The sequence below is a fragment of the Lacerta agilis genome, chromosome 2 (assembly GCF_009819535.1).
Source record: "Lacerta agilis isolate rLacAgi1 chromosome 2, rLacAgi1.pri, whole genome shotgun sequence".
Lineage (NCBI taxonomy): Eukaryota > Metazoa > Chordata > Lepidosauria > Squamata > Lacertidae > Lacerta > Lacerta agilis.
Genome location: NC_046313.1, coordinates 66,779,044 through 66,806,356, shown reverse-complemented (window position 1 = coordinate 66,806,356; position 27,313 = coordinate 66,779,044). Strand labels below are relative to the sequence as shown.

Below are 27,313 nucleotides of genomic sequence, written 5' to 3'. Positions count from 1 at the left end.
AGTACTCCTGCTGCTGTGTGATTCAACATGCTGACAGTCTCTCCCCCATTCCATCCTCTATCCTAAAATATGCATGACTATTGACCGGTTTGCGTACAGACCTTGCTTATTTTATCCACACGGCTGTGTACACAGGCACAGATCTGCATGGAGAAACATTAAAGTAAAGCAGGCAGAGATGGTCACAGCTCTTCTTGCAATCATGGTAGTTTCAACTGCAGAAATGGCTGCCGGCTGCCTCCGCATGCTGCCTGATTTATTCTGAAGAAAATAACAAGACTTGTATGTGTGAATAGGCTCTAGGATTCAGGGTGTTACTGGCTCCCACAAATATATGCTCCCTGAACATGTGCTTCTTTATGTCTGGAAACTGTCAGCAGGAGGCATCATTATACATACGCTTCCTAAAGCCAGCTGGAGTTAAACTTCCTTCTGGCAGAACTAGACAGCGTTGGTGGCTTCTATCCCCCCCAGAAGCCTCCTTATTGCTTGCCTCATTGTCTAATAATAATAATAAATAAATAAATAATTTATTATTTGTACCCTGCCCATCTGGCTGGGTCCCCCCAGCCACTCTGGGCGGCCTCCAACAGATATTAAAATACATTAAAATATCACAGGTTAAAAACTTCCCTAAACAGGACTGCCTTCAGGTATTTTCTGAATGTCAGATATTTATCTCTTTGACCTCTGCTGGGAGGGCATTCCACAGGGTGGGCGGCACTACCGAGAAGGCCCTCTGCCTGGTTCCCTGTAGCTTTGCTTCTCGCAGTGAGGGAACCACTAGAAGGCCCTCGGCGCTGGATCTCATTATCTAATGGTGATTTACAAAGTAATTTTAGAAATGTCAGTCTGTCTGGCAAATCTGTATGAATTGCTCTAGTATTTTGTTAGCTCATCTTTGTGAGATGTAGAAGTGTTTCCTGTAACCATTGCCAATCTTTTCAGGACAGAAAAATATTTTTTTTTTTAAAAAAAAAAACCTTGGCTTGGAGTAAGATAGACAATTGGAAAGATAGGAGAGGTATGTATCAGATTCTCCTTTTTTCTGTCTTTATCCAGGTTATGAGAGACCTCTTTCCAGCTGTCCTGTCACTGGCTGAGATCTTTGTACACTCAGCAGATCCCTGCATTGTCTCTTTTGGCTGCTGTATGTACAAGCAAGCATTCACAGTCTTTGACTCTTATTGCCAGCAGGTATAGTGACACATTAGTCCCATTCTCTGTTTGGTGAAGTGTGTGTGTGTTGTTGCATGCAGGCACATTTTCTTAGGCCTTGTAGCAATTGACAGCTTCTGGTTCTAATGTAGTGGGGGGCAGAATGCCATGGATCATAGAAGACAACCAGTTTGCATCAAGTTTCCTATATTGTAGCCAGGCCTGTGCCAGTGATAGGCGAGATAGGCCAGGGCACTGGCCAAAGGCCCTTTCTGGCCACAGCACTGTTAGCCACCCTGCAGCTACTAGAAGCAGGGCTGGGCCATGTTCTGGTGGGTGGGAGATATGCTAATTACTTTTTTAATTTGTGAAACATTTATAAATCACCCATTAGAATCCACGTCAATGCAGTGTACAAGTTTAAACAGTAAGTTGACAATGATCTAATTCTAAATGAAATGCTGCTGATAATCCAGGGGCATCTTTATTTAATTCCTCATGTTCAACACCACTGAGAGGGAGGGAATAGGTCATCATCATATTATTTATTAAAATTATTGTCTGCTCTTTACTAGAGAGGTCCCAGGGAAGGGTAGAACAATTTAAAATTCAGAATAAAAACAGATAAAAATCACAATAATATGATGAGTTCTGAAAATGCACACCTCTGGTGTCAAAAGCCAAAACGTTTATCTGCACTTCTCCTTTTTATCTTCCTTTGGTTACATCAAGATGCTTGCTGTGATTAGTTTGATAAGCACATCTCTGTTTTGTGTTTTGCTCTGGTTTATGTAGAGTTTCATGTCATTCTCTACAGTCCAGCTTATGTGGGTGCAAACTATGTTAACCAATAGGGGAAAGCTGAACAAGAATATAAAGGCAAAGAAGGCAGGGCCGGCCCACCTATGAGATGCGCTGAGGCAGCCACCTCAGGCAGCAGAATCCCAGGAGGCAGTGTCCCTATGACTGTTGGAAAAGTGAAAAAGCCATCTTGTGCCCTTCACTTTGTGGGCACTGCTGTGAGACCCAGCTAAAGGATGCCTTGGACTCAGGTGGCAAAACAGGATGGGATGCCTCCTGAAGTAGGCAGCATCTCTAGCCTCTCTTATACCAGGTCAGGACCATTCTGCCCAAAGCTGGACTGCGTGCTTTTCATTTTTCCTTTCTTGTGTTTGTTCCTGCAGGAGATTGTGGGTGCCTTGGTAACTCATGCATGTGGTGGCAATAATATTGCAGTTGATGTCTCTCTGGATATGCTCATTGACCTGGTGTCTCTTCACACTTCATCAATAGTTCCTTATGCAGTCTTTCTGAAGGCAAGTACGATACAAAGCTGGGAGCTCTCACTTTGGTACTAATAGCTTAACAACTAACCATTCTTCTTTGGAAGAGTCTGAGCAATCAGCTGGTGCTTGATGGTCCACCACAGTTTGGTTAATGGTCCACCTTTTGTGGCCCTTTACACAGAGGAAGCCAGTACAGGTGTTAATAGTATACCTTTTGCTGTACTGCACATTCTACTATCAGAATTTATCATGAAGATATGGAGTACTTGGCCTGACTCCGATCTCTCCTTTTCAGAGCATTTTAGATTATATTGATAATCTAAGTCCACAACAAATCCGGAAGCTATTCCAGATTCTTAGCAGGCTGGCATTCAGCCAGGGGCACAAAAGCAATCACATTCAGGTGAGTAGAAACACATTGAGTCCTGTAGATCCTGATGGCTATGCACCGTATTGGCCCAACTATAAGCTGCACCCACAAATAAGCCTCACCTTTAAAATTCAAGGTTTATTTGCGAGTGCAGCCCGCTTCCCAGCACTACCACCCTGAACAGGGGGTGGCCGGAGCTCAGCGCCCCACTCCCCAAACCAGTGCCAGCACTCGGCTCTGAATTTAAGCCGCACTTTTTACAGTCAGAATTGGAGAAAAAAGTGCAGCTTATATTTGAGCCAATATGGTACTACCTCCAAGATGGAATTCCTTTGAGTACCAGTTGCTGAGGAGCACAAGTGGAGAGTGATGCTATTGCACTCATGTCCTGATTCTGGGCTCCCATAGTCATCTGGTTGGCCACTGTGAGAACAGGATGATGGACTAAATGGGCTTTTGGTCTGATCCAGCAGGGGTGTTCTTATGTCCTAATTGCAGATATCTAGATGCCATTGTGTGTGTGTTGACAGTGAATGTTCAAAATTTGCTGAACATTGCTGATAACTGCTGCCTTAGAGAGAAAACATTTCTCCACTTCTGAGACTTACTCCACTGAATTCCAGCCCATGTGCTACTTCTACCCTTTCGGGTGTCACGCATAATTCAGTGGCGTGAGATTTTCTGTGTGTGCATCTGGATGAGGCGTCGTTATTTCTGACACTCTGGTTCCTCTCTTTCCATGCAGGATGACATGCATATGGTGATCAGGAAGCAACTCTCCAGCACTATCCCAAAGTATAAGCGCATTGGTATTATCGGTGCAGTTACCATGGTAGGAAGCATGGCAGCAAAGAGGTGAGGAAATGGAGAAGAATTTGCACACTGTCATTTAACTCTTTTCTAGGTACAGGTGGCAACCGAGGGGGTCTCTTGAAAACTGCACCATTAAAAACCCAATAGAATATAGCAATTTTCAAAAAATCAATTTCCAAAATATATAGGTTATCCAAAAGAGCTCCATTAAGGCTGATACCAACAGTATGCCTTAGAACAGGGGCTTCCAAACTGTGGTCCTTGGGCAAACTTCATTCAGGTGGATTTGTGGCAGGAGGAAGCTTATCCAATGTGTTAAATATGGTGATCTTTAATTGTATTGTTATTGATTCTTTTATTTATTGTATTTTACTATACAGTCATACCTTGGGTTACAGACGCTTCGGGTTGCGCGTTTTCGGGTTGCGCACCGCGCCAAACCCAGAAGTATCGGAACGGGTTACTTCCAGGTTTCTGAACTTTGTGCATGCGCAGAAGCACCGAATCGCAACCTGCGCGTGCACAGACGCGGCACTGCGGGTTGAAAACACTGCAGGTTGCATACATGCCTCCCGCACGGATCACATTTGCCACCCGAGCATCCACTGTATTACAGTTTGAACTTTGAAATTCAGATTGTTATACAATTATTTAAGAAATGAAGGACGCAATAAAAATATAGTTTAAAATTGTACAGCGTCTAGCACAGTGTATTACAGTTGCTACAACAAGCAGAAAAAAATCATTCATTGGTCCACCAAGATACTCAGCAATTTTTAAGTGGTCTCTGGGGGAAAAGAAAGCACAGCCTTAGAAAAAGTAGCAGCAGGATTTCTAACTGTGTTCCCTGTGTACATACAGCGTATACAAATAGTGCAAGAGAGATTTTCAAATGTCTGCCAAAATGTTGTAGAACCTAATGATCTGCAATACATTTGCATATGATTTATTGATGCCTTGTTAAAGGTGAGGTAGAATTCTGTGTTCCTGGGCTTTTGAAATGAATGCTATCAAAATGCATTCTGCAAATTAGGAAGGGACCCCTCCATGGTATTGTTTTAATTCTGTGATATGAAGTGCTGCATGATCAAAAACACAACAAAAACTATAAAATAAAATAACAGTGTTCCTGTGCAGAGACACAATTCTCACTTTATTTCAGTTCATTAGGCCAGTGTTTTTCAACCACTGTTCCGCGGCACACTAGTGTGCCGCGAGATGTTGCCTGGTGTGCCGTGATGAAAACATGGGCTGGCGGTTGCGGCACTGGCGGGAGGTGGCGACGCTGCTGCTAGCGGCAGGTGGGCTGGGCGCGTCTCCCCCTCGGCCCACGGCGGCTGCGGGCGCCTTCCTGCCCAGTGCTCACGTCTTCGCGGGCGGCGTGGCGGACGCGGCCGACTTCTTGTCCGACTGGCTGCAGCTGCTGCCAGGCGGGCCGCGCTGCGGACTGGGCTCGGTGCGGGGCGGGGCGAGTGCCCGAGGGCGGCGCTCTTCACCGCCGAGCGCCCGGAGCTGGGCTCGCCACTGCCGGGAGACGTGGCCTTCCGCCTCTGCGCCATCCGCGAGGCCTTCAAAGAAGCCGGAGTCCTCTTGGTACTGCCCGGCCCGGTGGCTGATGCCGCCGCCGCTACCACCGCGGGCCCGCCCGCCTGCTGCCAGCCGAGCGCCTCCCGCCGTCCTCGGAACTGGCTGAGTGGCGGCTGCGGGTGCCCAACATCTGGGCACTGCGCGAGTGGAGCAACTGGCTGACCCCCGTGGGCCGTGCGGGGCGAGGCAGCCGCCGCTACGACACCACCTTCTATCTCTGCTGCCTCGGGCAGGCTCCGCCGGTCGCCTTGCACGACGACAGGGAGGTGACGGCCTGCCAGGTGAGCAGGACAGGGACGAAGCGCCGCCACCGCCGCCTGCAGGGCTGGCAGAGCCGAGGGTCCCGCCGCCGGGGGAGCGGGAGAAAAGGCGCGCTCTCCTCACACGCTCGCTTCAGACACGCTCGCTTCAGCGATTTGTTGTCATCATTATTATTACTACTGCTACTACTACTGTACTACCAATGCTATTTTTCTAGAAAAAGAGGTGCTGGAGCCTGGAACTCATCACGGACGCCTTCCCTCGTTCTCTTATAATGGCGAAGGCGCCCACCTGAGAGGTGCCAGAACTGAGTTCCTGTGGCTGGGGGGAGAGTCCTGACTAGTACTATAGTTGTTATTTATTATTATTAGCCTGGTGGGGGCGGGGCAAGGTGCGCCATCTTCACATGCTCAATTCAGACATGAGAAGAATTATCATTTTTATTACTACTACTACTGCTATTATTGTTATCTAATGGTGGTGTGCCTCGTGATTTTTTTCATGAAACAAGTGTGCCTTTGCCCAAAAAAGGTTGAAAAACACTGCATTAGGCAATAGCATTTGGGGTTCATTTGTTTTGGAGAGTAATGCAAAGCAGGACGAAAGCCTTCAGAGGATAAGTGAGCATTTTTGGCATTTGAAGCCACCTCCCTACCTATATGGGACTGTGGCAGTTATATCATTGTGATGATTAATTGGATAATGAATGATGATCAATGAGATGTAAAGAATGTAATGAATTTACGGCCTTTGAAGCAGCCTTAGCTCCATTTCTGTGGCTCAGAAATGGATATGCTACATCAGTTAAAAATAATTGCTCTAAAATATAATTTCAGGAGTAAAGAAAATGGACAGCTATTGGAACGGGTACAGCTGAGCAAGGAGCAATGTAGACAGGCAAGTATTTGGATATTTGCAGGACGCCTCTGGGAATAGGTTGCATGTGGGGAATAGATGTGTTCTTTGAAAAATTGCAGCAGAGCTGAATAGGAAGGATCAGTCAGTGTAAAGCTTGGATCAGTCAGTGTAAAGCAGTGTAAAGATTCAGATCAACATGATGCTTGCTTATTTATTAACTTAGAATTTAAACTGACCAGAATCCCTCCCAATTTCAACATGGGGGGGGGGGAGTCATTAGAAAGTTTCTGTTTTTCATTTTAAACTATCTCTTTCTCTTATGCACTAAAGAGGAGATGGGAAGAGAAAATATGCAAGCCCAAGGCTTGTCAGAGCCTTTGCTCATAATGCTAGAAACCGTGGTTTAGCATTATGTGAGGTGAAGCCAGGTAAAGAGGTTAGAAAAATAAACTTGGAAGAATTGATCTGAGAATGGATGAGTGGGAGTTATGGGAGGAACAGGATGTCAATGTCAGTAAGACAAGGTGTCAGTGTAGATTTGTGCACACAGAATGCATTTCAGAGACAGGTGGCAGATATTACTTAACATTTGGCTGCTGGTGTTCCTTATAATGTTCACAGGGGAACATGCACAGGCTGCCTGCACTTGTGTAACCATCACAAGTTGCCCGTACAGTTACCCTATCACAATTATGAGAAGAGCCCTCGACCAAATGCCAGAGTGACATTCATTTGGCTAATGACTTTTCTGGTAACCTCTAAAGCCACTTGGGGGTTTGTGGGCTATGTGCGGACATTAGAAAGCTGAAACCGTATCATCCTCCACTAACCACTCTGCTTCTTCTTTTTCTTCAGATCATATCTTTACTAGAGCTGGTTTGCTCTTGCTGTGGACAGGTCCCCCAGGCCTTGGCTCTCTATTACGATGAACTTGCCAACTTGATTCAAAAAGGGAATTTGGATTCTCAGATCCTGGTAGGTTATAAAGCTATTGGTCTGCATCCATTCAGTTACAGGCATTGTATAACCGTAGCTGGGATAAGATTAGCTGAAACAGTAGTCTGGTAAATCATGGTAAACCGTAATCTGAAGCAATTATGCTCATGAGAGCCAGTGTGGTGTAGTGGTTAACAGCAGTAGACTCGTAATCTGGTGAACCGGGTTTGTGTCTCCGCTCTTCCACATGCAGCTGGGCTAGTCACACTTCTTTGAAGTCTCTCAGCCCCACTCACCTCACAGAGTGTTAGTTGTGGGGGAAGAAGGGAAAGGATAATGTTAGCCGCTTTGAGACTCCTTCGGGTAGTGATAAAGTGGGATATCAAATCCAAACTCTTCTTCTCTTCTTCTTCTTCTTCATGCACATTGCTCCAGTTGCTCCTCCTGCTCCCTTTACCAAGCTGAGAGGAAACCAAGCACAGCGCTAGCTTAGCATCACATGCAAACCATTGTTCATGGTTTGTTTCTCTCTCTATAAGCCATGAGTTGAAGGTTTGTTTTTTACTTAATGCTCTTGGTTTATATGGAAGAAACAAACCATGAGCGTTGGTTCATACGCAACACTCCACCAGCACTGTGGTTGGTTTTCACCTGGCTTTTGGCAATGGAAGAAGCAAGGGAGGATGCAATTTGAATAACATGCACCAGCATGCAGTATGTTTGTGGTAAGCCATAGTTTGTTTCTGACTTCTTCTCACTTCTACACCCTAAAATCTTTTTTCCTGAAAGGAAGTTTAACTTACTGCTTTACTAAATCCTTAAATAAAATAATACCTTGTTTTTGGAGGGGGGGAGGTTTTGGCACCACACCTAAGTGCCATACAACTTGAACCAGTATTGGGAGTAGATTAAAGTCTAGGAGGTTAAAGGGGTTCTCAGTGGAAGCAGTCAGAGAAAAAGTAAAACTATCCATTTGATGGTAGTGGGGGATAAAGGAGGAGTTGCTTTAGCTAGTTTGCATGCTTCACTTCCCCCTTTAGCCTGCACTGTCACCCTTCTTCAACATAATTTTTTAACACGAGTTTTCCTTGTGGAACTGTCATTCTTTCAGGAGTGGATTGAGAACAGTGTGGAAAAGGACTTTGAGAGAGATTTTGTGACAGATCTTCTCCCTGTAGAGGACAGGTATTTCAGAAAAAAAAACCCGCTATTCACTGCCTTTAGTACAAAGAATTCAATTAGTTATTGTAGCATTGGCCATCAATTGATATTTGATTCCTCTGCAGTGCTTTCCTGCTCCCAGTGAAGTCCCTGTATAGCTTGGAAGATGACAAAAGTGAGGGAATAATTGCTATTAACTTGTTGCCTCTGCTGTCCCAGAGCTATTTGAGCAAGAATGTAGATGAAGTAGCAGCCAAGAGCCATGACAAAAGGTCAGTGGTGTTTCTCTATTCTTATTGAGATGAATACCGGCAGAATGTGACTCCTAATGCATACTTTTTAAAATTTAAATGGAATCATGGAAATCCGTTGTTCCTTCAGGAAGAACTAGTCAGGATGGTTATGAAGAAAACACGCAGGCATTTCGGATAAATGTAAAAACAAGGGGAAGGAGCAGCAGACTTACGTTTTTCTTTTTTGCAACCGGTCTCATTGCCTTGCCACAGCTCACGGTCCCTATCTCTCCAGTTTGCTTAGTAGTGCATCTGCATCTCCCAGTTATCCCAACTTTTTTTCCTAGTCCTTGCATATGAGAACAAAGATTCCAGTTTCATGAGGGGAGGCAATTTATTCAACAAGAAAGATGCAGGCAAATTTAAATATACTTTAAAAAATTTGCTAAGTTTTACACTGTCAGAAGAACATTGTAAGAACACATAAAGCTGCCTTAAGCGAAGTCCAAACTATTTATCCACCTAGCATAGTATTGTCTAGGGTTGGGGTGGCTAACCTGTGGCCCTCCATACATAAACACAATGAACATGCCTATTAAAGAGATTCCCCCAAGGAAGCTACTGTAATGTGGTGGTCTGCTTGTTGTTGGTTTTTTTAAGTATTAAGTGGTGTGAGATAACTTGGTGGTCATTTATTGGACCTATATAGGTTTAGATCAGGGCAGCCAACATAGTTGTTGGACTCCAGTTCCTATCATCCCAGACCGTTGGCCATGCTGGGTGGAGCTGATGAGAGTTGGAGTCCATCAATGTCTGGAAAGGCTGCAAGTTAGCTACTCCTGATCTAGGGCTTCAGACTGGTCTTTCCAGGCTATGTCTGGAGAAACTAGAGACCGGACTAGCACATTTTTCATTTCTTCTCTCCTTTCTCTCCCCAGGGTAGTGTCTCCTCTGTGTTTGTCACCATTCTTCCGGTTGCTGAGACTCTGCATGGCAGAACTGAATAAAGGGAGCTTGGATGATGTTGACGCCCTGTTAGGTACAGGTTATGGACAGTTATCTCTGTGAATGAATGACATTTATTGCTTTAGTCCATGGACTACAGCAGAAGATAGTTGGCTCTGCCTGACCTAATCTGTCCTGTAATCTCTTTGAGGGCTTGGGATGTTCAGAGCTGGGTTGTGAGCAAAACATCTTTTTGTTGGCTCTTAAGTTATACTATTCATTCTCCCATAATAGACTGAATTACTAGGAATCACTGGCAGTGTGCCATTTACCTCTCAAGCCAGCTGAACTTAGTTATGTGTTACTTTGGGAAGGATAAGGTGCTAACTCCTATATACAAATGCAACAGCTAAGAGGGATGGATTGTGAAGGTGGCAGTGGGTGGGTGCTTTGATTATGTTGAACTCATCTTAAACCCTGGGGTTTTGCCATGTTTGTTACAGGGTGTCCTTTGTATCTGACCAACTTGGAGGTGGTAGGAAAGTTAGATTCCTTATCGAAGCAAGAGCGTGAATTCCTCTGTTCTCTCCTATTTCATGCCCTCAACTGGTTCCGTGAGGTGAGCAGTACTATGCAAGAAATAGTTAATTTCCCACTCCTTCAAATCCTTATTAATAGGCCAGATGTCTGTCTGATATGACAAGTACCATCTCCCCAAAAACATAAAGGGAACCTTTCCTAAACTGGGTTCTATGGGTGTCTAAATCATAGCTGTCAACTTCCCCCTTTTTTGCGGGAAATTCCCTTATTCCAGCGCCGTTTCCCATTGCAAAAAAAAGGGAAAGTTGACAGCTATGGCCATTTCCCAATGCAAAAAAAGGAAGGTTGACAGCTCTGGTCTAAATGGATTTACATTTTCATGACGTAAATATTATTTTATGCGTTTGGGAGTGAAGAAGTGCATGGCTTCCTGATTTGTACATGTAAAAAAATACATGCCTTCAGAAGTACACACTTTTTATAATACAAATATTAATATTTGTAACTGGAAAAATAAGTGTACAAAGGAGCCTCCAGGATTCTTTTTGTTTTTTTAAATTGTTTTCTTTGTCACATTACTTTTGAAAAGAGTGTCTGCCCCAAGACGTCAGAGCACTGTCTTACCCAGTATAGTACAGCAGTTTCAAAAAACGTATCTGCATTATTAAAGCTGTGGGTTCCTCGTCAAGGGGATGAGATTTGCAGATGCACTTCACCATGTTGTTTGGCTGACATTTTATGGTCCAAGTCAGCAACTTATTTTTAACAGGTGATGTATTTGGAATTGGACAAAGGCTGAAGGACACAATCCTTATTGTGGAGTGCATTAAGATGTCTCTCCAGTGTGCTCTGGAAGTATCAGATTCGATAAAAGGTTTCGCAGCCATCCTAGATGAGCAGAGGTAGCTAGGAAAGGAGATGTCCCTTTCTCGGTTTCACAATTTCACTTTGCCTTTCAAGGTGGTGAATGCCTTCTGTCAACAAGATGACCCCGAGATAAAGGGGAAAGTTTTGACTCGGTTACAGAACATTACGGAGCTACAGTGTCTACTAGAAAAATGCTTGGCAGGTGAACAAGAACAAAATGCAGGGTTAAAGGGCATGGGGGAAAGAGAAAATCCAGTATCTGCATATGTCTACAAGTAGATGGGCTGGCAAACAGGTTGGCTGTGGTTTCTCTGCACGTGTAGGATTGCTGCACAGTTAGATCTACCTGTGTATTTCTCATTTCCACGTGGAAATACAATTCATGTAGAAACTTTGTGATGTATGAAGGCTGCCTTAATGTAGTCAACAAAATTGCTTCCCTTTCTCAGCAAGCCCTGGATATGTTCCCCCTCTTGCAAATTTTGATTCTGAAACCCCAGAAGGAGTACCTGTCATCAACACCATTGGTGCCACCAAAAAGAAGAGCAAAGGTAACATCTGCTAAACTTTATTTTTAAAATAAAAATTCATGGAAGGATATAATCGAGACTATAAACTGTTTTTTGCAAATAAGTCCAGAAATGCAGAAGAGTTTACGCAATAATCAGACTGTATAGCGCAGCACCTCAAGCTTAAAGTATAATTGTGTCATTGTTCAGTCAAGGATTCTGTATATCATGGCCTGGGATTGATCCATGGTGCTGCAGGAGTGTCAGAAGGGTGGGGTTGGCCGGGAGGAAGGGGTTTTGTGGCTGCTGCCAGGCCTCCACACTGAGAAGGGCTCCCCTGTATCAGGCTTACCCAGTTCTCTGTCTCCTTCTTGTCAGTAGTAGTAGTGCAGCAGTCACTGCTGCTCTAGTGGCATTCCTTTGGAGAGTGAAGATAGGGAGAGAGGTGTTACCGTGAAGGTACTGATTGCTCCCCAGGTCTTAAGGGCAGCCTTTGTTTGGAAGGTGCCCAGTGTTTGTGCAGTGTGTTCCTCAAGTGCATAGCGCCTTTCTCCAAGTGCCCCCAGCCCCTCTCCTGAATGCAAAGTCCCTATGCAGGGAGCCTGTGAGTCAGCATACCGCACAACACAGATGTCAAGAAGTGAAGTGAGCTGTGCTTGGGTTATGCAGAGTTTGAATCCAGTGGGTGCTTCCATGGGATTGAACTGGAGATCCACTGGGTCCAAAAGTCCCATTTGGAGTGGCCTCAGTGGGGCACCGGGTGCTGCTGAGCCCAATTACTGAGGATTAGTTCCTTTTCACTGATTTCTGTGGTGTTTCCATTAAGCCATCATTTTTGCTAGCTTAACTCACACACAGTTTCTAGGGTCACATGGCTGATCTGAAGGGGCTTGGGATGCACATTGTGTCCCCCTCCCTCCTGTCCTGGAACACCCCTTATTCTGGGCTTGCACCAGCTTTGGCTGCTGCAGGAGTTTGCACAGCTCCTTTTGAGCCAAGGGTGGGGACTTAGCTGTGTCAGGAACTTCCCAGCTTAGCTGGGGATGTGCTGCATCCGAAGATGCTCATCCCAACAGATCTTGCCCCCTTTCCCTCTGTTCGTGAAATGCTCCCTTGTTTTTCAGGGCAAAAAACCCCCAAACCTGATAATGGCAAAAATGGTTCTGCAGACAACTCACAGCTGGATGAGAACACAGAAGCACATCAGCCTGAAGCTGAGATCAGCCAGCCAGAGAAGGTTCTATATAGCCCAAGTTCTTTTGAGGAGTATACAAAAGGAAACTAAAAAGTGCAGACTGGGGTGCTGTGGGTTTTTTTCCTAGAAATTTGAGCTTTATTCTCTCCCTGATTACGAACATCCTCTCATGAAAAATCTGATAAACCACATGATAAAAAAGCAGCATTGGTGCAAGCATGCCAGGGTAATTGGTATACACTCAGTGGCTTAAGGGGTTGGGCAGGGCCAGAAAAAAGTGCATTTCAGATTCTTAGGGTGCCTGGGATTTTTCAAGTCTTAAATTGGTGTACCCATAACTTTGTTATTTTTCTTATATTCTTTCCTTCTGGATGTGCAGCACACTGGCAGGATATACAAATACATGCCCCCTTAGTGAAAATCTAAGACCAGACATTAATGAAGAAGCGCCATAATCTGAATGTGCAGTCATTTCCATATCTTGGGTTTGGCATTGCTTCTATCTTCCCATTCTGTGATGCTCTTCCAATTCTATTGTCCTATAGATATTTTTAAGCACAGACTTGGATGGCTATCTACCAATCAGGGATCCTATAACAGCAGCATTTCTTGCATCAGTAGAAGGTTGGGCAAAGATACCTTTGAGACGCCTTAGACTTCTATTATTCTATACTGTTGAAAGTGGAATTTGCAGTCTGTATCTGTATATGCTACCTGTGTATTTCATCTTATCAAATGCCGTTGAGAACCAATGCTGGCCAAATGCAGAGTTACTTTTGCACTTGACTGGCACTCAGTCAGTTCCCAGAGATGTGTCCTGTGCAAAGAAATATGTTCTTGTTCTTCTTTTGTTTTCAGGACTCCACAGAAAAAGAACCAGAGACTCCTTTGGTACCACTGCAGAGTTATAGTGCGTATTTCCGTGAACTAGACTTAGAGGTTTTTAGCATTATTCACAGTGGCCTGCTGACCAAATCTGCTCTGGATACGGAGATGCACACAAAGGCACGTAAATTTAAAGAACCATGACGTAAACTTCAGTGTACTTACTCTCACCTGTTGTGGTGATAATACACAGTAGCAACACACACACTTTTCCCATCCTACTCTGCTATCTCCTGAACTAGGATTTTTATGTAGTGCTATATTTAAATGCCTGAAGTTCCTAGAATACTTCACTTATGAGGCTTGATATGAGCATTTGGCTTAATTGTGTCATATTCTTCCCTTAAATTTTTAGACCCATGAACTGGTGCAGATTGGGCCAACACAGCTTCTGTTCCTTTTGGACGATCTGAGTCGTAAGTTGGAACACATGCTGATTCCAGCTGCTGCAAAGAGAGCCCCCTTTTTTAAGGTATGTACAAAAGAGATAGCAAGAAGGCATTGTGTTTCTTATGTCAGGGACTAAATGCAGCCCCCCATGCCTCTCTAGCCTGCAGGACTCTTCCCCAGGGCATACATCCTCCTGAACCACAGTTGTCATCATCTCTGCTTTACAACCTACTTGAGGTTTTTTGGCCCAGTTGAAATGTGTCCTTGAATTCTGATAATGCTTCTTGCTTGCTTGGGTGGAGGGCAGAGAGGGATGTGTTGAGTTTGTAGAAACTAGCCTATTGTGCAAAAATAATGCACTCTCTTTGTCCCTTGTGCATTCTGAGTCACTCTTGTATACTTCCTGGTTTGATCAAATCATAGTTTGCTGTTAAACCTGATTTAGTAAACTATGGTTTGATCAAAGTAGGAAGCTGGGGAGGGAACAGGAGGAGGAGGGAGGAAGCCCAAGCCACATTTTTCCAAGTTTGTGCTCTTTAAAAGGTGACCCAGTTATGTGCCCAGCTTTACACTGGTACCAGCCATGCACTTTATTCTATATTGGAGACAATTTCATGGTTGCTGAGCATTCATTGGTAAAATCCCTTTCACCTATACTAAAGTCTGATCGCTGCATAAAACTTTAAAAACTTTGGATTTTCTACAGGGAAAAGGAAGTAGAAATGTTGGATTCTCACATCTTTGTCAAAGATCATCTCAAGAAGTGATTGAGTATGCTGTTGAACTCTTGAAGCCACTGTGTAACCACATGGAAAATATGCACAACTACTTCCAGGTTAGAAAGTAAACTGTTTAGGCTACATCAACATACAACGTGTGTTTTATCAGGTATGGGGTTTGTTTCCATCATGAGTGTTTTGTAAAGTAGGTGGATCACAATGTAAGCAAGCAAATGGCAGCTTTTTACTTAATAGTTTGTTCTTCAATTAAGGCACTGATTGCAGAGAACCATGGTGTGATCGATGGGCCAAGGGTCAACATTCAAGAACACCACCTCATGTCATCCTGTTATCAGCGATTATTGCAAGTCTTTCACCTTCTGTTTGCTTGGTGAGTGTGCGGAAGTGCAAATATGACGGTGAAGATGAACCATCACTTTTATTTTAGGGCTCTTATTTTTCTTCTTGGCTAGGACTCACATCAAACAAGCCATCCTTAGCTAAGGTCAGCAATAGGCTCCTGTGAAGCTCATTGTCATATAGCCCTGTCACAGTTCCTTTGTCAGATTAAGACAAGAACGTAAGCAAAACTTTAGGGTGCCCAACTGTGCAATCAGAGCTGATAGTCCTCTGCTGTAGAAATGAGACCTAAGATTTCTGATGAGATGTGGCTGGCAGTCTGTGCATGAAAAGCATACAGAGCTTGAAGAATGCTTACATTTCTCTTCCCCACACTAGGCATTATTGCAAAAGGTGATTGATGTCTTCTCTTTCCTCAGGAGTGGATTTTCTCAACACGAAAACCATAGCTTGCTGAAATCTGGTCTCCGTGTCCTCGCACATAGACTCAAGCCAGGGGAGAGGGATCTCCCTCTTGAGGAGTTGCTCAGGTAAAATAAAGAACATGTCCCTCATGGTGCATCTCGTAGTTTTTTTTTTAGCCCTATTTTGAATAGATCACCTTTCCTCTTGTCAAAGTGCCTGATCCTTCCGGGTGGTTTTTCAAGTGGATCTAAAAGGTAAAGATTCAGATACAGGATATAGGATCCATCACTGGGCATGGGAAACTGAATATTAGAATGTGTTTATTATGCCAATATACCAGCAATGTTAATAATAATAATAATTAATAATAAATTCTTTTTTGTATCTTACAGTCAGAGTTTTCAATACTTACTGAACTTCCAGCACAGTATTCCCAACATTTACTGTGCCCTGAGCCTCACTCAGCTTCTGCTTGTCATTACTGAAAAATATGGGACTAGCCAGAAAAGCAATGAAATAGGTAATGTGTACAGAGTTTCCTTGTATTGCATAGCTTTAATTTGTATAAATTATGTGTAGTTTTGAGAGTTTCAGCAAGCACATTGAAGAAGGCATGCTATGCTTTCAAGAAATAAAATGTTGAAAGGGTTTAATTTATGGGTTAGGGTTTCTCAACTAACCAAGATGGAAAGTAGGATTCCAAAGTGGATGATGCACACGTTTGTACGTCTTACTGGAAATTCCCTGAAAATAGGGGGAGTTTTGTAGGTCACAACCCAACAGAGATCATTGAAAAATAGTTACAGGATTATGAGACTATGACTCCGATGGGTGCAGAACCACAGGTGCTTGGGCCCACAGATGTCTCAAATGGCAGGGAATAAAAGTTGATGCAAAATCGCATGGTGTTCAACTCATGGATAGCTGGTATGGTGCCCCTAAAATGTTGCTGGACTACAACTCCCATCATGCCAGACCATTGGCTTTCTTGGCTGGCCTAATGAGAGTTGGAGTTCAGCAACCTCAGGATAGCCCCATGCTGGCTACCCGATTGAGACGCTGAAAGCAGATCAACAGACTGTTGCCTGCCCTGCACAATAAAATAAATCCATGCATTCTTCCTTTGTTCTTCTTCGACAGCTTCCATCACTAAACACTTTCTCTGCCAATCATGGCTGCAGCCCAGTGGAATTCGTCAGAAGGGCACCCAGTTTAATGATGCTCTCCATACTTTGTTCTGGTAAGGATGGCTTTCTGTATGAGATATAAGCATAATGCTCTCTACTTTCATTCCCACAAAAAGATCATGATGTAGCAGCCAGTTCATTTCATTTGACATTGAAAAGGCCTCATTGGCAACTACCAAGATTGTTTGAAAATCACAATTTCTAATCCAATTGCATTTGTAACTACGCTACATGTTTATAATTATGAATGTTGATGAAATAGGGAGGAAAACATATTTTATGCTTTTCTAGTACATCAAGCCTAATGTAATGTAGTATAAGCCTTATAAGGCTTTCTGATACCATATTGAATTCTGGTAATTTTTGTGAAAAAAATTGTTCCACACAGTATCTATATGGAGCACACAGATAATATATTGAAGGCGATAGAAGATATTTGCAGTGTTGGGATTCCGCAGCTGATTCAGTCTTCTAAAGATGAATACTCTTCCACTTACCCTACATTAACCAGGTAATGGGGACCTTGATATTTTGTATACAGCATAAATAATATGTAAATGCTTCAGAGAATAAGAATGCTCAGAAAGCTGTGTATTACTTCAAAATGGTGTGAATTCAGCACAACTTTCTATTTTCACCAGGCAAACTTTTCCAGTTTTCTTCCGAGTGATGATGGCTCAGCTAGAGAGCTCGGCAAAAAGCATTTCTGCTGGAAAACCATCAGATTCCAGCGAGGTAGGGTGACATACGGTATCTGAGATTTCTAGCAGGAAATCTGCATGCCATAGCTCTGGCAGAATATGAGAGCATGCTCAGTCTCACCATGTACTTCATTCCTGTACTTCATTTGATTCAGTTTTTATTCACAAGTACAATAGCTAAGTAGTAAAACAACACGTGTAATTGGTTGTAAAGGCACACACACACACACACACACACACACACACACACACCATAGCATTTAAGCACAATTACCTTGAAAGTACCTGCTGGAGGAGGATCAAACCCTCACTTGTACTGTTTATTGTAGGGAACCTCAGTCATATAAATGTGTTGTCTTTCACAACTGACAGTTGCCTAATTGAGATGTAACACTAATCTGTGATTTAGCATTGTGTGAACAAGCCTAGATGAACCTCAGACTTGCTCATCACCACTGTCTCTCCTCCTCACCTTGAGGAACATGTCTCCTGGCAGCAGCCAGATGATACCCAAATAAACATATTTCTACTCTTGTTATTCCACAGGTCCAGCTAGAGAAGTTGCTACGCTGGAACCTGGCTGTCCGGGATTTCCACATCCTTGTTAATTTAGTCAAGGTTAGCAGCCTTCACATTAACAAGGAACGTGCATTGCTGGAGTATGACCGTGCAGGATTCCTGTATTCTTATCCATTTAGTCAAAATGAGTTCCTTTATGTTTAGCCTGGAGAAGAGTAAAAAAAAGATGTGATAACCATCATCAAACATCTGAAGGGACTGCCATGCAGAAGCAGGAGGCTGTTCCAGAGTGCAGACTAGAATCAATGGGGGGAAATTGGAGAGAAGCTGATTTTGGCTAAACATTAGGAGAAACTTCCTAACAGCAATTTTTTACAAGAGCTGTTCAGCTGGAATAAGCTGCCTCGGGACCCTGTACAGACTTTTTAAGTTCCTTGGGAAGGTGGGAGGAATTGCTTTAACTAGCATTCTGGCTTCTCATCATTCTTTCTGCTGGATCCTTTACTCTTTCTAAACAGGTATTTGACAGTAGGCCTGTGCTCAGTGCTTGCCTGAAGGTAAGTTGAGGGTCTGATGACAATGGCGGCTCCCCACAGGGGCTTACAAATGTGTGAGAAGACAATCCCTGTCTTCATGCTCACACAAAAGAAAAGGGGGTTGGGAGGGAGCAGGGCGGGGGGGGGGGGAAGCAAGCTCAGGTGCTAATTCTTAGTTACAGAGATCTTGCAGTGAACAGCAGGAATTGGGGGGGAAATGGAGAGCATCCAAAAGTTGCTAGTCTCTCAGTGCCAAAAATAACCCAGGTAATCTAGGACTTCCAAGAGCCTTCCACTCTGATACTTCAATTTGACTCTGCACCTAGCTATAATTGCAAGGCAGGGAGCATAGCACTTCATTCAGTGGAAGGTGCTTATTATGTGAACTTGGATGTAGGTATGAGGGAGCACCATGCTGATTCTTGGAATTACTGGCACATGTACCTTCTGCCCAAGTATTCTTGCTACAGTAGAGAAACTTTGGAGCACAAATACCTTTTGATTACATAGCTACATTGCACTACAGACATCCTATGAAACAGTTCCTGAGATTGTTTGGGTGAAACTATAAAAATTAAAATGATGTAAATTGATAGCAGGAATATGCTTTAATACTTCTTCTGTGATTAAGCCGGATTGCTCTGAATAAACTTGAGTGAAAGGGAAATAAACAAATATGCAAGGTTCCATGCTCTGTGTTGTAAACTCATGGCTTGTTCAAATAGCATCTCTTAATTTTTGTAAGCAATTACCACATTTTCTGCCTTTTTGTCTTTGCTCCGCGTAGTATGGGCGTCTTTTTGTGGAAACATTCTTGAAGCTTGGCATGCCCCTATTGGACTGCAGCTTTAAAAAACACAGGGTAAGGTGTTGGAAACAGGGCTGTCTTTTGATTGACACGGGAATGGACTGGAACAATTTGTGGCTGCTCTTTCTAAGCATGGAGTATAGTGACTGTGCAAATGATACAATGAAAATGGGGGAGGAAACGTTTGGTATAACTGAGTTGATCTGGGAACTGAACAGTGCCAATGGTGAAACAAACTATGTGCCTTAGTGACACTTCCTTGCAAACCTGCCATGACCCAGAGCATGGGATAATAGTAAGACAGTAACTCAGATAAGGGCTGTTTTGTGTGTTACTTTTAAATGTACATCTCAGAGGTTTAGGGAGCATGTGGCAAATATGGGCATCATACAAGTACACTTGTCCAGGAACCAAGACTGACTGCAACTCCTTTTTTAATGTACACTTGGTAGCAAACCTGAGTTTGGTGTGATGCAATATGCAAAGCTGTCTTAACTGGTTCGGTATACCTCATTGAGTGAATATAGAGCCATTGAGTGAAAATAGAGTGATAATGCAGTATTCCAAGTAACCCAATAGGTGACAGTTTTGAACAGGTTTATAAATGGTTTTCTTCCACCTTCCAGGAGGATGTGCAGAGTTTGCTGAAAACCTTGCAGCTGAGCACTAGACAACTTCACCACATATGTGGCCATTCCAAGGTAAAGAAGGCTACAAACAAGGTGTTGGCTTCTAATTTAGTACAATTTGGTCAATCTGCTTTAACTTCTCTATCAAAGTATGCTCACTCTTCCCATTTCAGTGATTATTTGTAATGAATTGGAAATCCAGTAAGAGGCTGGGAATCTCCAACTTGTCCTCCAGCTATTCTTGCTTTATCCGTTCCTGTCCATGCATAGTAAGAAGGGTCCAGCTAACATTTTTATAAACTAATTGCTATTGGCCTGTAAGTCTGACCTTTATTATTATGGACATATGACAACCACAAGTATATTCTTCTGGAAGGCTAAATTGTCACCATCTGTTTTGCTACTCCTGTTATTGTTTTGTTTTTTGTTATTGTAAAATAGTACAGTAGTAGTAATATAATATAATATTCAACCCTGATCAACTTAAGGAGGTTATATTTATGGTGGCAGACCCTTTCCAGCTCCCCTATGCCCTACTGCCAGTCCTGTTGCCTACAACTTGTTCCTTGACCTTACACTTGTCCTTTAGAGTTAGCAACTGGGAGAGAAGGGGATGTAGAAGACAGACTTCAGAGGAAAGAGCAAGTTTGTCCAAAGGCAACAAGCTACAATATCAATAGCACTCTTAAGTTTATAATATACATTTTACAACCTTTATACTATTTAGCTATAACAACCATATTGAAGGTCGTTATTTCCATCATAGCAGAGGCAGGGAGATAAAAACTTGCTGAATGCCATTCAGTGCATTCATAAAACAGGGTTTGAAGCCAGATTTCCTATATCCCAAACCAGCTGAACAATCCTGATTAAATACAGAAAAAAGATGCAGATAAGGATCGTTAATTTCCTTCTGTGCATTTCTTCCATGTGTAGATTCATCAAGACACAGGACTCACCAGCCATGTACCGCTACTGAAGAAATCCCTCGAGCTGTTTGTTTACCGAGTGAAAGCAATGTTGGCTCTCAATCATTGTCAGGAAGCTTTCTGGGTGGGCGTCCTCAAAAACAGGGATCTGCAGGTGAGAATATATATGTGTACAGCACCACTTGGTTTCTCATGAATGGCTCATTGATTGAGCTTGGTGCAATTTGAATGGACATCATTATTCAAGTAGTAGAGTAAATAACATAAGAGTTATGATCTTCCATGCATTTAAATGCTATCAGATGCCTTTTTAGAAAGCTGAGTGAACACTATAAGCAAGCTCTGTTCAGTGAAGAAATGTAAAGTTAAAATTGTTGGAACTAGATATGCCACGTGCAACTGCAATGTTACATTGATCTGGGTTCCTCTTCTCTCATCCATGGTGCAGATAGCGTCATAGTGTCCAGTTGTTGCTAACTTGCTGAATGATTTATTTCCATGGATATCATCTGAAAGGGCCTCTGAACTCAAAGAAATTAATTTTCAGTACTGGCTTTTGGAAGCCAGTTTGCTGGTCGCGTGTTTAGCCTCTTCAGTGGCATTTTATTTGGGTAACAGTGACACACACAGTATTTGAGTGAAACAGAATTAAGCCCCTTCTTAAATTAAAAGTATTTGTTCCCCGTCCTTCCAGTAGAATGTTTGAGGCAGCTCATAACACACCTTCAAAATACAGGTAGGTAGCCGTGTTAGTCTGACGCAGAAAATAAATAAACAAATTTAAAAATTGTCCAGAACAAACTTAGTTGGTCTCCAAGGTGCTACTGGACAATTTTTTTATTTTTGTTTTTTATTTCTTCAAAATACAGTAAGAGACAAATGCAAGAACAGCTAAAAAGGGGCAGGGACAGCAACCAAAAGAGCTTTAAAACCAAATATGCCAGGAGTCAAATGCCTGTCTAAAACGAAAGGTCTTCACAGAGTAGCAGAAAGGCAGAGGAGAGTTCCGTTTTTGAGTGGCATCCTAAGTTTACTGTGTCCATTTTAGGGAGAAGAGATTCTTTCACAGGCATCCCAAGCTAGCAAGATGGAGGAGGAGATTTCCAACCTTCCCACAGAGGTAATTCTCTAAAGCACCTATTGTGGTTGATTGTTGTTTTTTTATGATCATTATATTCTGCAGTAGGGGAAGGGTCTAGATGATCATTCTGTTTCTGGTACAGGAAATGCACAATGAGAAGATGTCTTCACTGTTGTTGTAATCTGAGCTGTGTCACTGTTGCTTGTTTCTCACTAACATCTTTTGCACGAAATGAGCTGCAGTCTGTAGGCTCGAGGGGGGGCGGGGGCGGGTAGGCTGACAAATGGATATAATCCGGTTAGCCTCATGAGATTAAGATGGAAATGGCACTCTGAACCATTCCTTTCTTGGACATGGAAAGGCAGCAATTTGCACATTGGGAAAACCCACCCCTAACTTTACATACATGCTAATGAAGTCTAAATTGGTGGTGAGTGGCCAAGAAATATTTAGGGTTGTAGTGGCTAGCTCAATTAAAATGCTTATAGATAATGTGAATACATCTGTATCTCCTAATCTTCACTGCTTAAGTGCCATGGTTTTTTTTTCCCAGGAGGAAGAAGGGGAAGATTCAGAGAATGAAGATGGGATGGATATCAAAGACAGTGATGAAGACAGCTCTGATTAGCATGGGCTATACTGGCTTAATTCTTCATGGCATAATTACTGGAACTAGTAAATTAAAGGAAGCAAATATTGAATGGATTGTGTGTCCAGAACACCTGTGCTTCAGTGAGCTTATAAGTGGATCTCTAGACAGATTTGCACCTTGAAAATCAATGCACTTTTCTCCTTGCATCCAAATCTGTCTCCCTTTTCCTCTCTTATGCCTTGCTCTCTGTCCATCCCAAAATATTCTCCACTATCCTGTCATATGTAAAAACAAAACATACAACTTTTCATATGAGTCAAGAATTATGATTTGACATGTTTGATTAAACATTTGAAAAAAATACAAAAATGTTCATTTTGGTTACTTTATTCTCATGAAAATATTTCAGTGCTAGTTTGTATAGTGTTCTAGCCTGTTGTTTGTAGTGCTACATGCAGAAATATGTATTAAGATCTTTGGAGTTTCATTCACAAATTTACTAAATAAAGTAGAAATCCTAACTGTTGCATGCTGTGGCAAGTGTTTATAGTTCTAAAGGGGCACTAATGACATTTCTGTAGGTTTAGTTAACCTTCAGCATTTGTGTCCCTTGGCCACAAGTCATTTCAAGACTTCTATGACATAGTCTATAAGCATTTAAATAGGGCAATTGAATGCTATGGAACCATGTCCATGTCTATACATTGAAAAAATATAAATTTTGCTGTCCTGAATTGCCCAACTAGCTTTAGTCTTTCAAGTATTGTTGTTATCTCTATTTAATATGAAATACATGTAGCTTTCCAGAGTGTAAGAAAATGGTAAGTAAGCAGAGAACCAATCATGCCCCAAATTTCATGAATTAGTTGGGAAGGAAAGCAAATATATGTCTCTTGTTTTTGTAACTTCATCTCACAGGGGTGTGAATATGTCTAAGGTGGGATTTGCATTTTAAATTTGGGCAGTCCTGCTCTTTAAAGTCCCTTAGGCCTTTTAACTATAATGCTTGATTTTGTACAGTTTTAAATGCTTTATCGTAGGGGCACAGCAGTTTCTTCCCTCATAATGTCTATGAAGGAAGGAGTTTTTGCATCATAAGCTTTCAAGTCCAGAGAAGCATTAACTCTAGTGTGTAAAAGTAGTATGCAATGCTGTAATATTGGCTTCTGCAGATACACATCAAAGCTATGAAAAAGAAGAAAACCTGGTAAACCACAACATCAGGAAAAATAAGTATTGAAGCCAAAACAGTGTGTTCTTAACCCTTTTCTTAAAAGCCTAAGTTAAGAAGCACAAATATGTTTGAAATTGACTTCACATGATGCATAAGCATAAGAATCCCACTCTTGCTATCTCCCTCTTTAAGGCTTTAGGTATGGTAGACCTGACTTTCCTTAATCTAAAAAAGCCACTCACTACTGAGCCTCAAAACAGAAATACAAGCAAAAGATTTAACCCACAACAAACCCAAATGCCAACTTTTGTCTCTGCATCTACTCAGGCAACACACAGCGATCCCAGACTTGCAGCAGTGCGCAGACTCGCGGGTTTTGGGAGGGCGGGGCCCAGGGAAGGACGGCGCACGCGTACTGCTACCTTGGGCCTGCTCCTGCAATACAGGGAAAAGCAAGCCTGGGGAGACGGGCTGCGTCTTGTGCGCAAGCGCCGCAGCGTAAGTGGCCGGGGTGAGTGTGCGGGGAGGGGGGTGGTCTGCTCCCAGCTGTCGGTCATGTCGGTGCAGGAGGACCCGGTTCAGCGCGAGATCCACCAGGACTGGGCCAACCGCGAGTACATCGAGGTGATCACCAGCTCCATCAAGAAGATCGCGGACTTCCTCAATTCCTTCGGTACAGAAGCCGCCGCCCTGGCCTTCTCCTTCCTTCCTTCCCGGTGGGGGTCGCGATCCCTGCCAAACGGGGCGGGGGGTGGCTGGCTGGCTGGGGGCGCTGCTTGCCCACCTCTCACTTTCCCTTTTCTCCGCCTGCAGACATGTCCTGCCGCTCGCGCCTGGCCACGCTCAACGAGAAGCTGACGGCGCTGGAGAGGCGGATCGAATACATCGAGGCCCGGGTAAGGCGGCGGCTGCTCCTTAGTATGGGGGACCCCGGAAGGCGATGACCCCTTTGCCTGGCTGGCTGCGTTGCGCTGCACCCGCGGCCAACTTGGCTTCGGGGATTCTGCTGCCGACCCCCTGCTCCCTTTCCCCTCTTTTGCAGGCTTCCTCTAGGCATGGAAGCCAGGCTTGCGTATGCCCTCCCTGGACGTTGAGAGGAACCAAGTGGTCAGTTTCAGGCAGCAGGTTGGGCGCAGGGATGTAGGAAGCCGCCAAATGCTGAGTCAGATCTGGACCATCCCAGCTTAGTATGATTTGTGCTGATGGACAAGTGGCTGTACAGGATTTCAGTCAAGGGATCTTGCCAGCGCTAACTGGATATGCCTGCAATGGAACCTCTGCCACTTAGCTATGGCCCTTGTGTGCTTGAATGATTCATAGATAAGGCACCCCATGGGTCACCTAGTTCAACCCCCTGCAATGCAAAAGCCCTCCAGTCAGCTTCTGCCTTTCCTCCCAAACCTTCCTGTACATAGAAAACTAGCATATAAGGGAGAAGGCAGATACATTATGATGAAAGCCTCTCTCTCTCTTTTTTTTTTTTTTTTTTGCCTGGAGCCTTCTTCATCACACATATTTGGCCCACACATTCCATCCAGAAAAAGTCCACTACACTTAACACTGTATTCGATTTTAAGTTCCAGAAATCATATTGGGGAAATGTACATGTATTATTTATATATTTCATAACATGTATACACCGTTTGATTTTTTTTTTCAAAAAGCAATGTACAAAAGTGCTACCGGCGTGGCATGAAATAGATTATTGATGCTATTTTCTGAAATTTTGGTTCACCTAACAGGGATTTGGGGTTGTTTCATATGGGTCAACCCAGCTACTTTTGCTTTATTTTTAGATTTTAAAGTGTTATGTGATCAAGTGTGCACACCAAAAATAATAATTCCTGTATCTATACTCCTGCACCAATACTACATACAGTATAAGTTTCCTAAAGAAACTTAGGAATTTCCCCCTTCCCCTCCCAGGAAACCACATTCCAAGGCAAGCAAGCTCTCTTCTTTCTTTTGACAGGTAACAAAAGGTGAAACGCTGACATAGGGTGGCGGAGACTGGTAGGGAGCCAACCTGGAAAAGAATGTGCAGCTGTTTACGAAGCTGACGATCAGACATCAAGTTTCTTCATTACTTAATATGGATGGGAGTTATGCTCATCTCTGCCCCTTGGGAAGCTGCATCCCCCGTTTGGAGCCTGTGACTTTGTGTGGGTGATTTCCACCTGAAATGGCTAAATTGTACAGGAGCATGTTTAATTATGTGGTTTTTATACATGCCAATTTATGCGCTTGCAAAGCTCTCTAACAGAATCTTTATGAAACCAAATCTTCATTTCTGGGAACACAATGATGGTGATGTTGTTGTTTTTTAACAGTTGAAACAGACCAGGATGTTGGGACTGTGCATAGTGGGCAGTTTCAATATACACAGTAAGAGCATCCTGCGGCTGACTTTTGCTGCTGGAAGGTATCAATTCATTTCATTGCGGTTGTCCAACAGAATAAATGTGCAGTGTGTTTTGGGGGCAGGGGGAGACTATCATGTGCCAAGGGAGGGGGGCTTAGTTTTCTAAGTATTTTGTATTCTCTGATGTACCTTAGGGTGTCTTTTTCCATTTGTGTTTCAACAATAAAACCTCCTGTGCTTAACAAGTCTGGTCAGTCTGCAGCTAGAGTTTTGGGATGGGTGTACATAAGGGATACTGCCACTTTGTATTTAGCCCATCCAGTGCCAGAATAGTGTGAGTGTCCAAGAAAATATTGGTGGACACTTGCAGCTCCCCAGTGTATCCATAGTTAAACATTTTAAATGTTTGTGTAAATTTATTTTTATTTTAATATTATGGAATTCAGTGTTGTGCTAGGAGATTGGCCTGTCACTGCAAGGACTTCAGCTTGCCCAGTGGAACAATACCCCCCATGTGCTATTCTGGGGGTTCTTCCGACCCAAGTGGAGGTGGAGGAGGTGTTGCGGCGACACAGAGGGAGAAGAGAGTAGCCCCACTGTGCTAGTTGGAGAATCTGCCCTGGCTACTACCAGTAGGACCAGGAAATTCAATTCGGCTCAGTTGCTGTGAACTTGATGGTGAGCACTGGGTAATAAATCAAATGAACAACTAATAATAAAAATAGATATAAATAGTATACTGCTTAGATGCCTATTTTGGCCTTAAGTGATTATTAATTAATTTTAAAATAACAATAAGCACTGAAAGCTGGGGCAAACCACCATTTACAGGTTTTCCACACTTATCAGCCGATCACCCATTCCCACCACCCTTCTAAGTAATACCCCTCCCCACTCCCCCACTATATTTAAGGATCTGGTGACTTCTGTTTCAGTGTATCTGAAGAAGTGTGCATGCACACGAAAGCTCATACCAAGAACAAACTCAGTTGGTCTCTAAGGTGCTACTGGAAAGAATTTCCTATTTTGTTTCGACTATGGCAGACCAACACGGCTACCCACCTGTAACTGGCACCATTTACAGTATTCACCATGCCACAAACTCTGAGCCATGTCAAAGCTATCCATGCCTCTAGAGCAGGGATGAGGAACTGGTGGCCCTCCATATATTCTTGGGATCCCAATTCCCGTCAGCCCCAGCCAGCATGGCCAGTGGGCAGGAGGAAGGGAGTTTTAAGTACAACATGAGGCAGCTCTTCAGTGCTCTAGAGGGAATTCCATAATGGGTGCAACTAGGTAAAAGGCCCTGCTCCAGGT

At 43.3% G+C, this 27,313-nt stretch overlaps 2 protein-coding genes across 4 annotated transcripts in view; both read left to right on the top strand.

Moving 5' to 3' along the window:
* The window catches only part of FANCD2 (FA complementation group D2), a 36,644-nt gene extending 14,082 nt beyond the window's left edge, over positions 1-22,562 (top strand). The window contains exons 15-43 of one of the 3 annotated variants that reach the window (XM_033140557.1): positions 1,063-1,197; positions 2,343-2,474; positions 2,740-2,847; positions 3,560-3,669; positions 6,312-6,372; positions 7,189-7,308; positions 8,381-8,454; positions 8,556-8,702; positions 9,602-9,702; positions 10,112-10,227; positions 11,109-11,217; positions 11,465-11,566; positions 12,649-12,761; positions 13,578-13,724; positions 13,960-14,076; positions 14,701-14,829; positions 14,986-15,104; positions 15,493-15,603; positions 15,871-15,998; positions 16,619-16,718; positions 17,054-17,176; positions 17,307-17,400; positions 17,913-17,984; positions 18,404-18,442; positions 19,209-19,283; positions 19,856-19,930; positions 20,795-20,941; positions 21,836-21,907; positions 22,422-22,562. In XM_033140557.1, coding sequence (XP_032996448.1) covers positions 1,063-1,197; positions 2,343-2,474; positions 2,740-2,847; positions 3,560-3,669; positions 6,312-6,372; positions 7,189-7,308; positions 8,381-8,454; positions 8,556-8,702; positions 9,602-9,702; positions 10,112-10,227; positions 11,109-11,217; positions 11,465-11,566; positions 12,649-12,761; positions 13,578-13,724; positions 13,960-14,076; positions 14,701-14,829; positions 14,986-15,104; positions 15,493-15,603; positions 15,871-15,998; positions 16,619-16,718; positions 17,054-17,176; positions 17,307-17,400; positions 17,913-17,984; positions 18,404-18,442; positions 19,209-19,283; positions 19,856-19,930; positions 20,795-20,941; positions 21,836-21,907; positions 22,422-22,496 — 3,051 coding nt within the window. In that variant the 3' untranslated portion in view covers positions 22,497-22,562. Of the gene's footprint in view, positions 1-1,062; positions 1,198-2,342; positions 2,475-2,739; positions 2,848-3,559; positions 3,670-6,311; positions 6,373-7,188; positions 7,309-8,380; positions 8,455-8,555; positions 8,703-9,601; positions 9,703-10,111; positions 10,228-11,108; positions 11,218-11,464; positions 11,567-12,648; positions 12,762-13,577; positions 13,725-13,959; positions 14,077-14,700; positions 14,830-14,985; positions 15,105-15,492; positions 15,604-15,870; positions 15,999-16,618; positions 16,719-17,053; positions 17,177-17,306; positions 17,401-17,912; positions 17,985-18,403; positions 18,443-19,208; positions 19,284-19,855; positions 19,931-20,794; positions 20,942-21,835; positions 21,909-22,419 lie in introns of all 3 variants that reach the window. The other 2 variants (XM_033140559.1, XM_033140558.1) reach the window with 2 other exon arrangements.
* A 1,561-nt stretch (positions 22,563-24,123) lies between these two features.
* On the top strand, positions 24,124-25,664 carry BRK1 (BRICK1 subunit of SCAR/WAVE actin nucleating complex). Its single transcript, XM_033140555.1, has 3 exons — positions 24,124-24,307; positions 24,448-24,530; positions 25,607-25,664. The coding sequence occupies exons 1-3, from the start codon at positions 24,190-24,192 to the stop codon at positions 25,631-25,633; spliced, it is 228 nt and encodes a 75-aa protein (XP_032996446.1). The 5' UTR covers positions 24,124-24,189; the 3' UTR covers positions 25,634-25,664.
* Positions 25,665-27,313: the final 1,649 nt, after the last annotated feature.

What these genes read in the sequence shown, in the direction of transcription:
- BRK1 (XM_033140555.1), top strand. Translation starts at nt 24,190, where the DNA reads ATGTCGGTGCAGGAGGACCCGGTTCAGCGCGAGATCCACCAGGACTGG. An exon ending in GGACTTCCTCAATTCCTTCG is followed by an intron (nt 24,308 to 24,447) that starts GTACAGAAGCCG and finishes CTCCGCCTGCAG; the next exon opens with ACATGTCCTGCCGCTCGCGC. An exon ending in TCGAATACATCGAGGCCCGG is followed by an intron (nt 24,531 to 25,606) that starts GTAAGGCGGCGG and finishes TTCTTTTGACAG; the next exon opens with GTAACAAAAGGTGAAACGCT.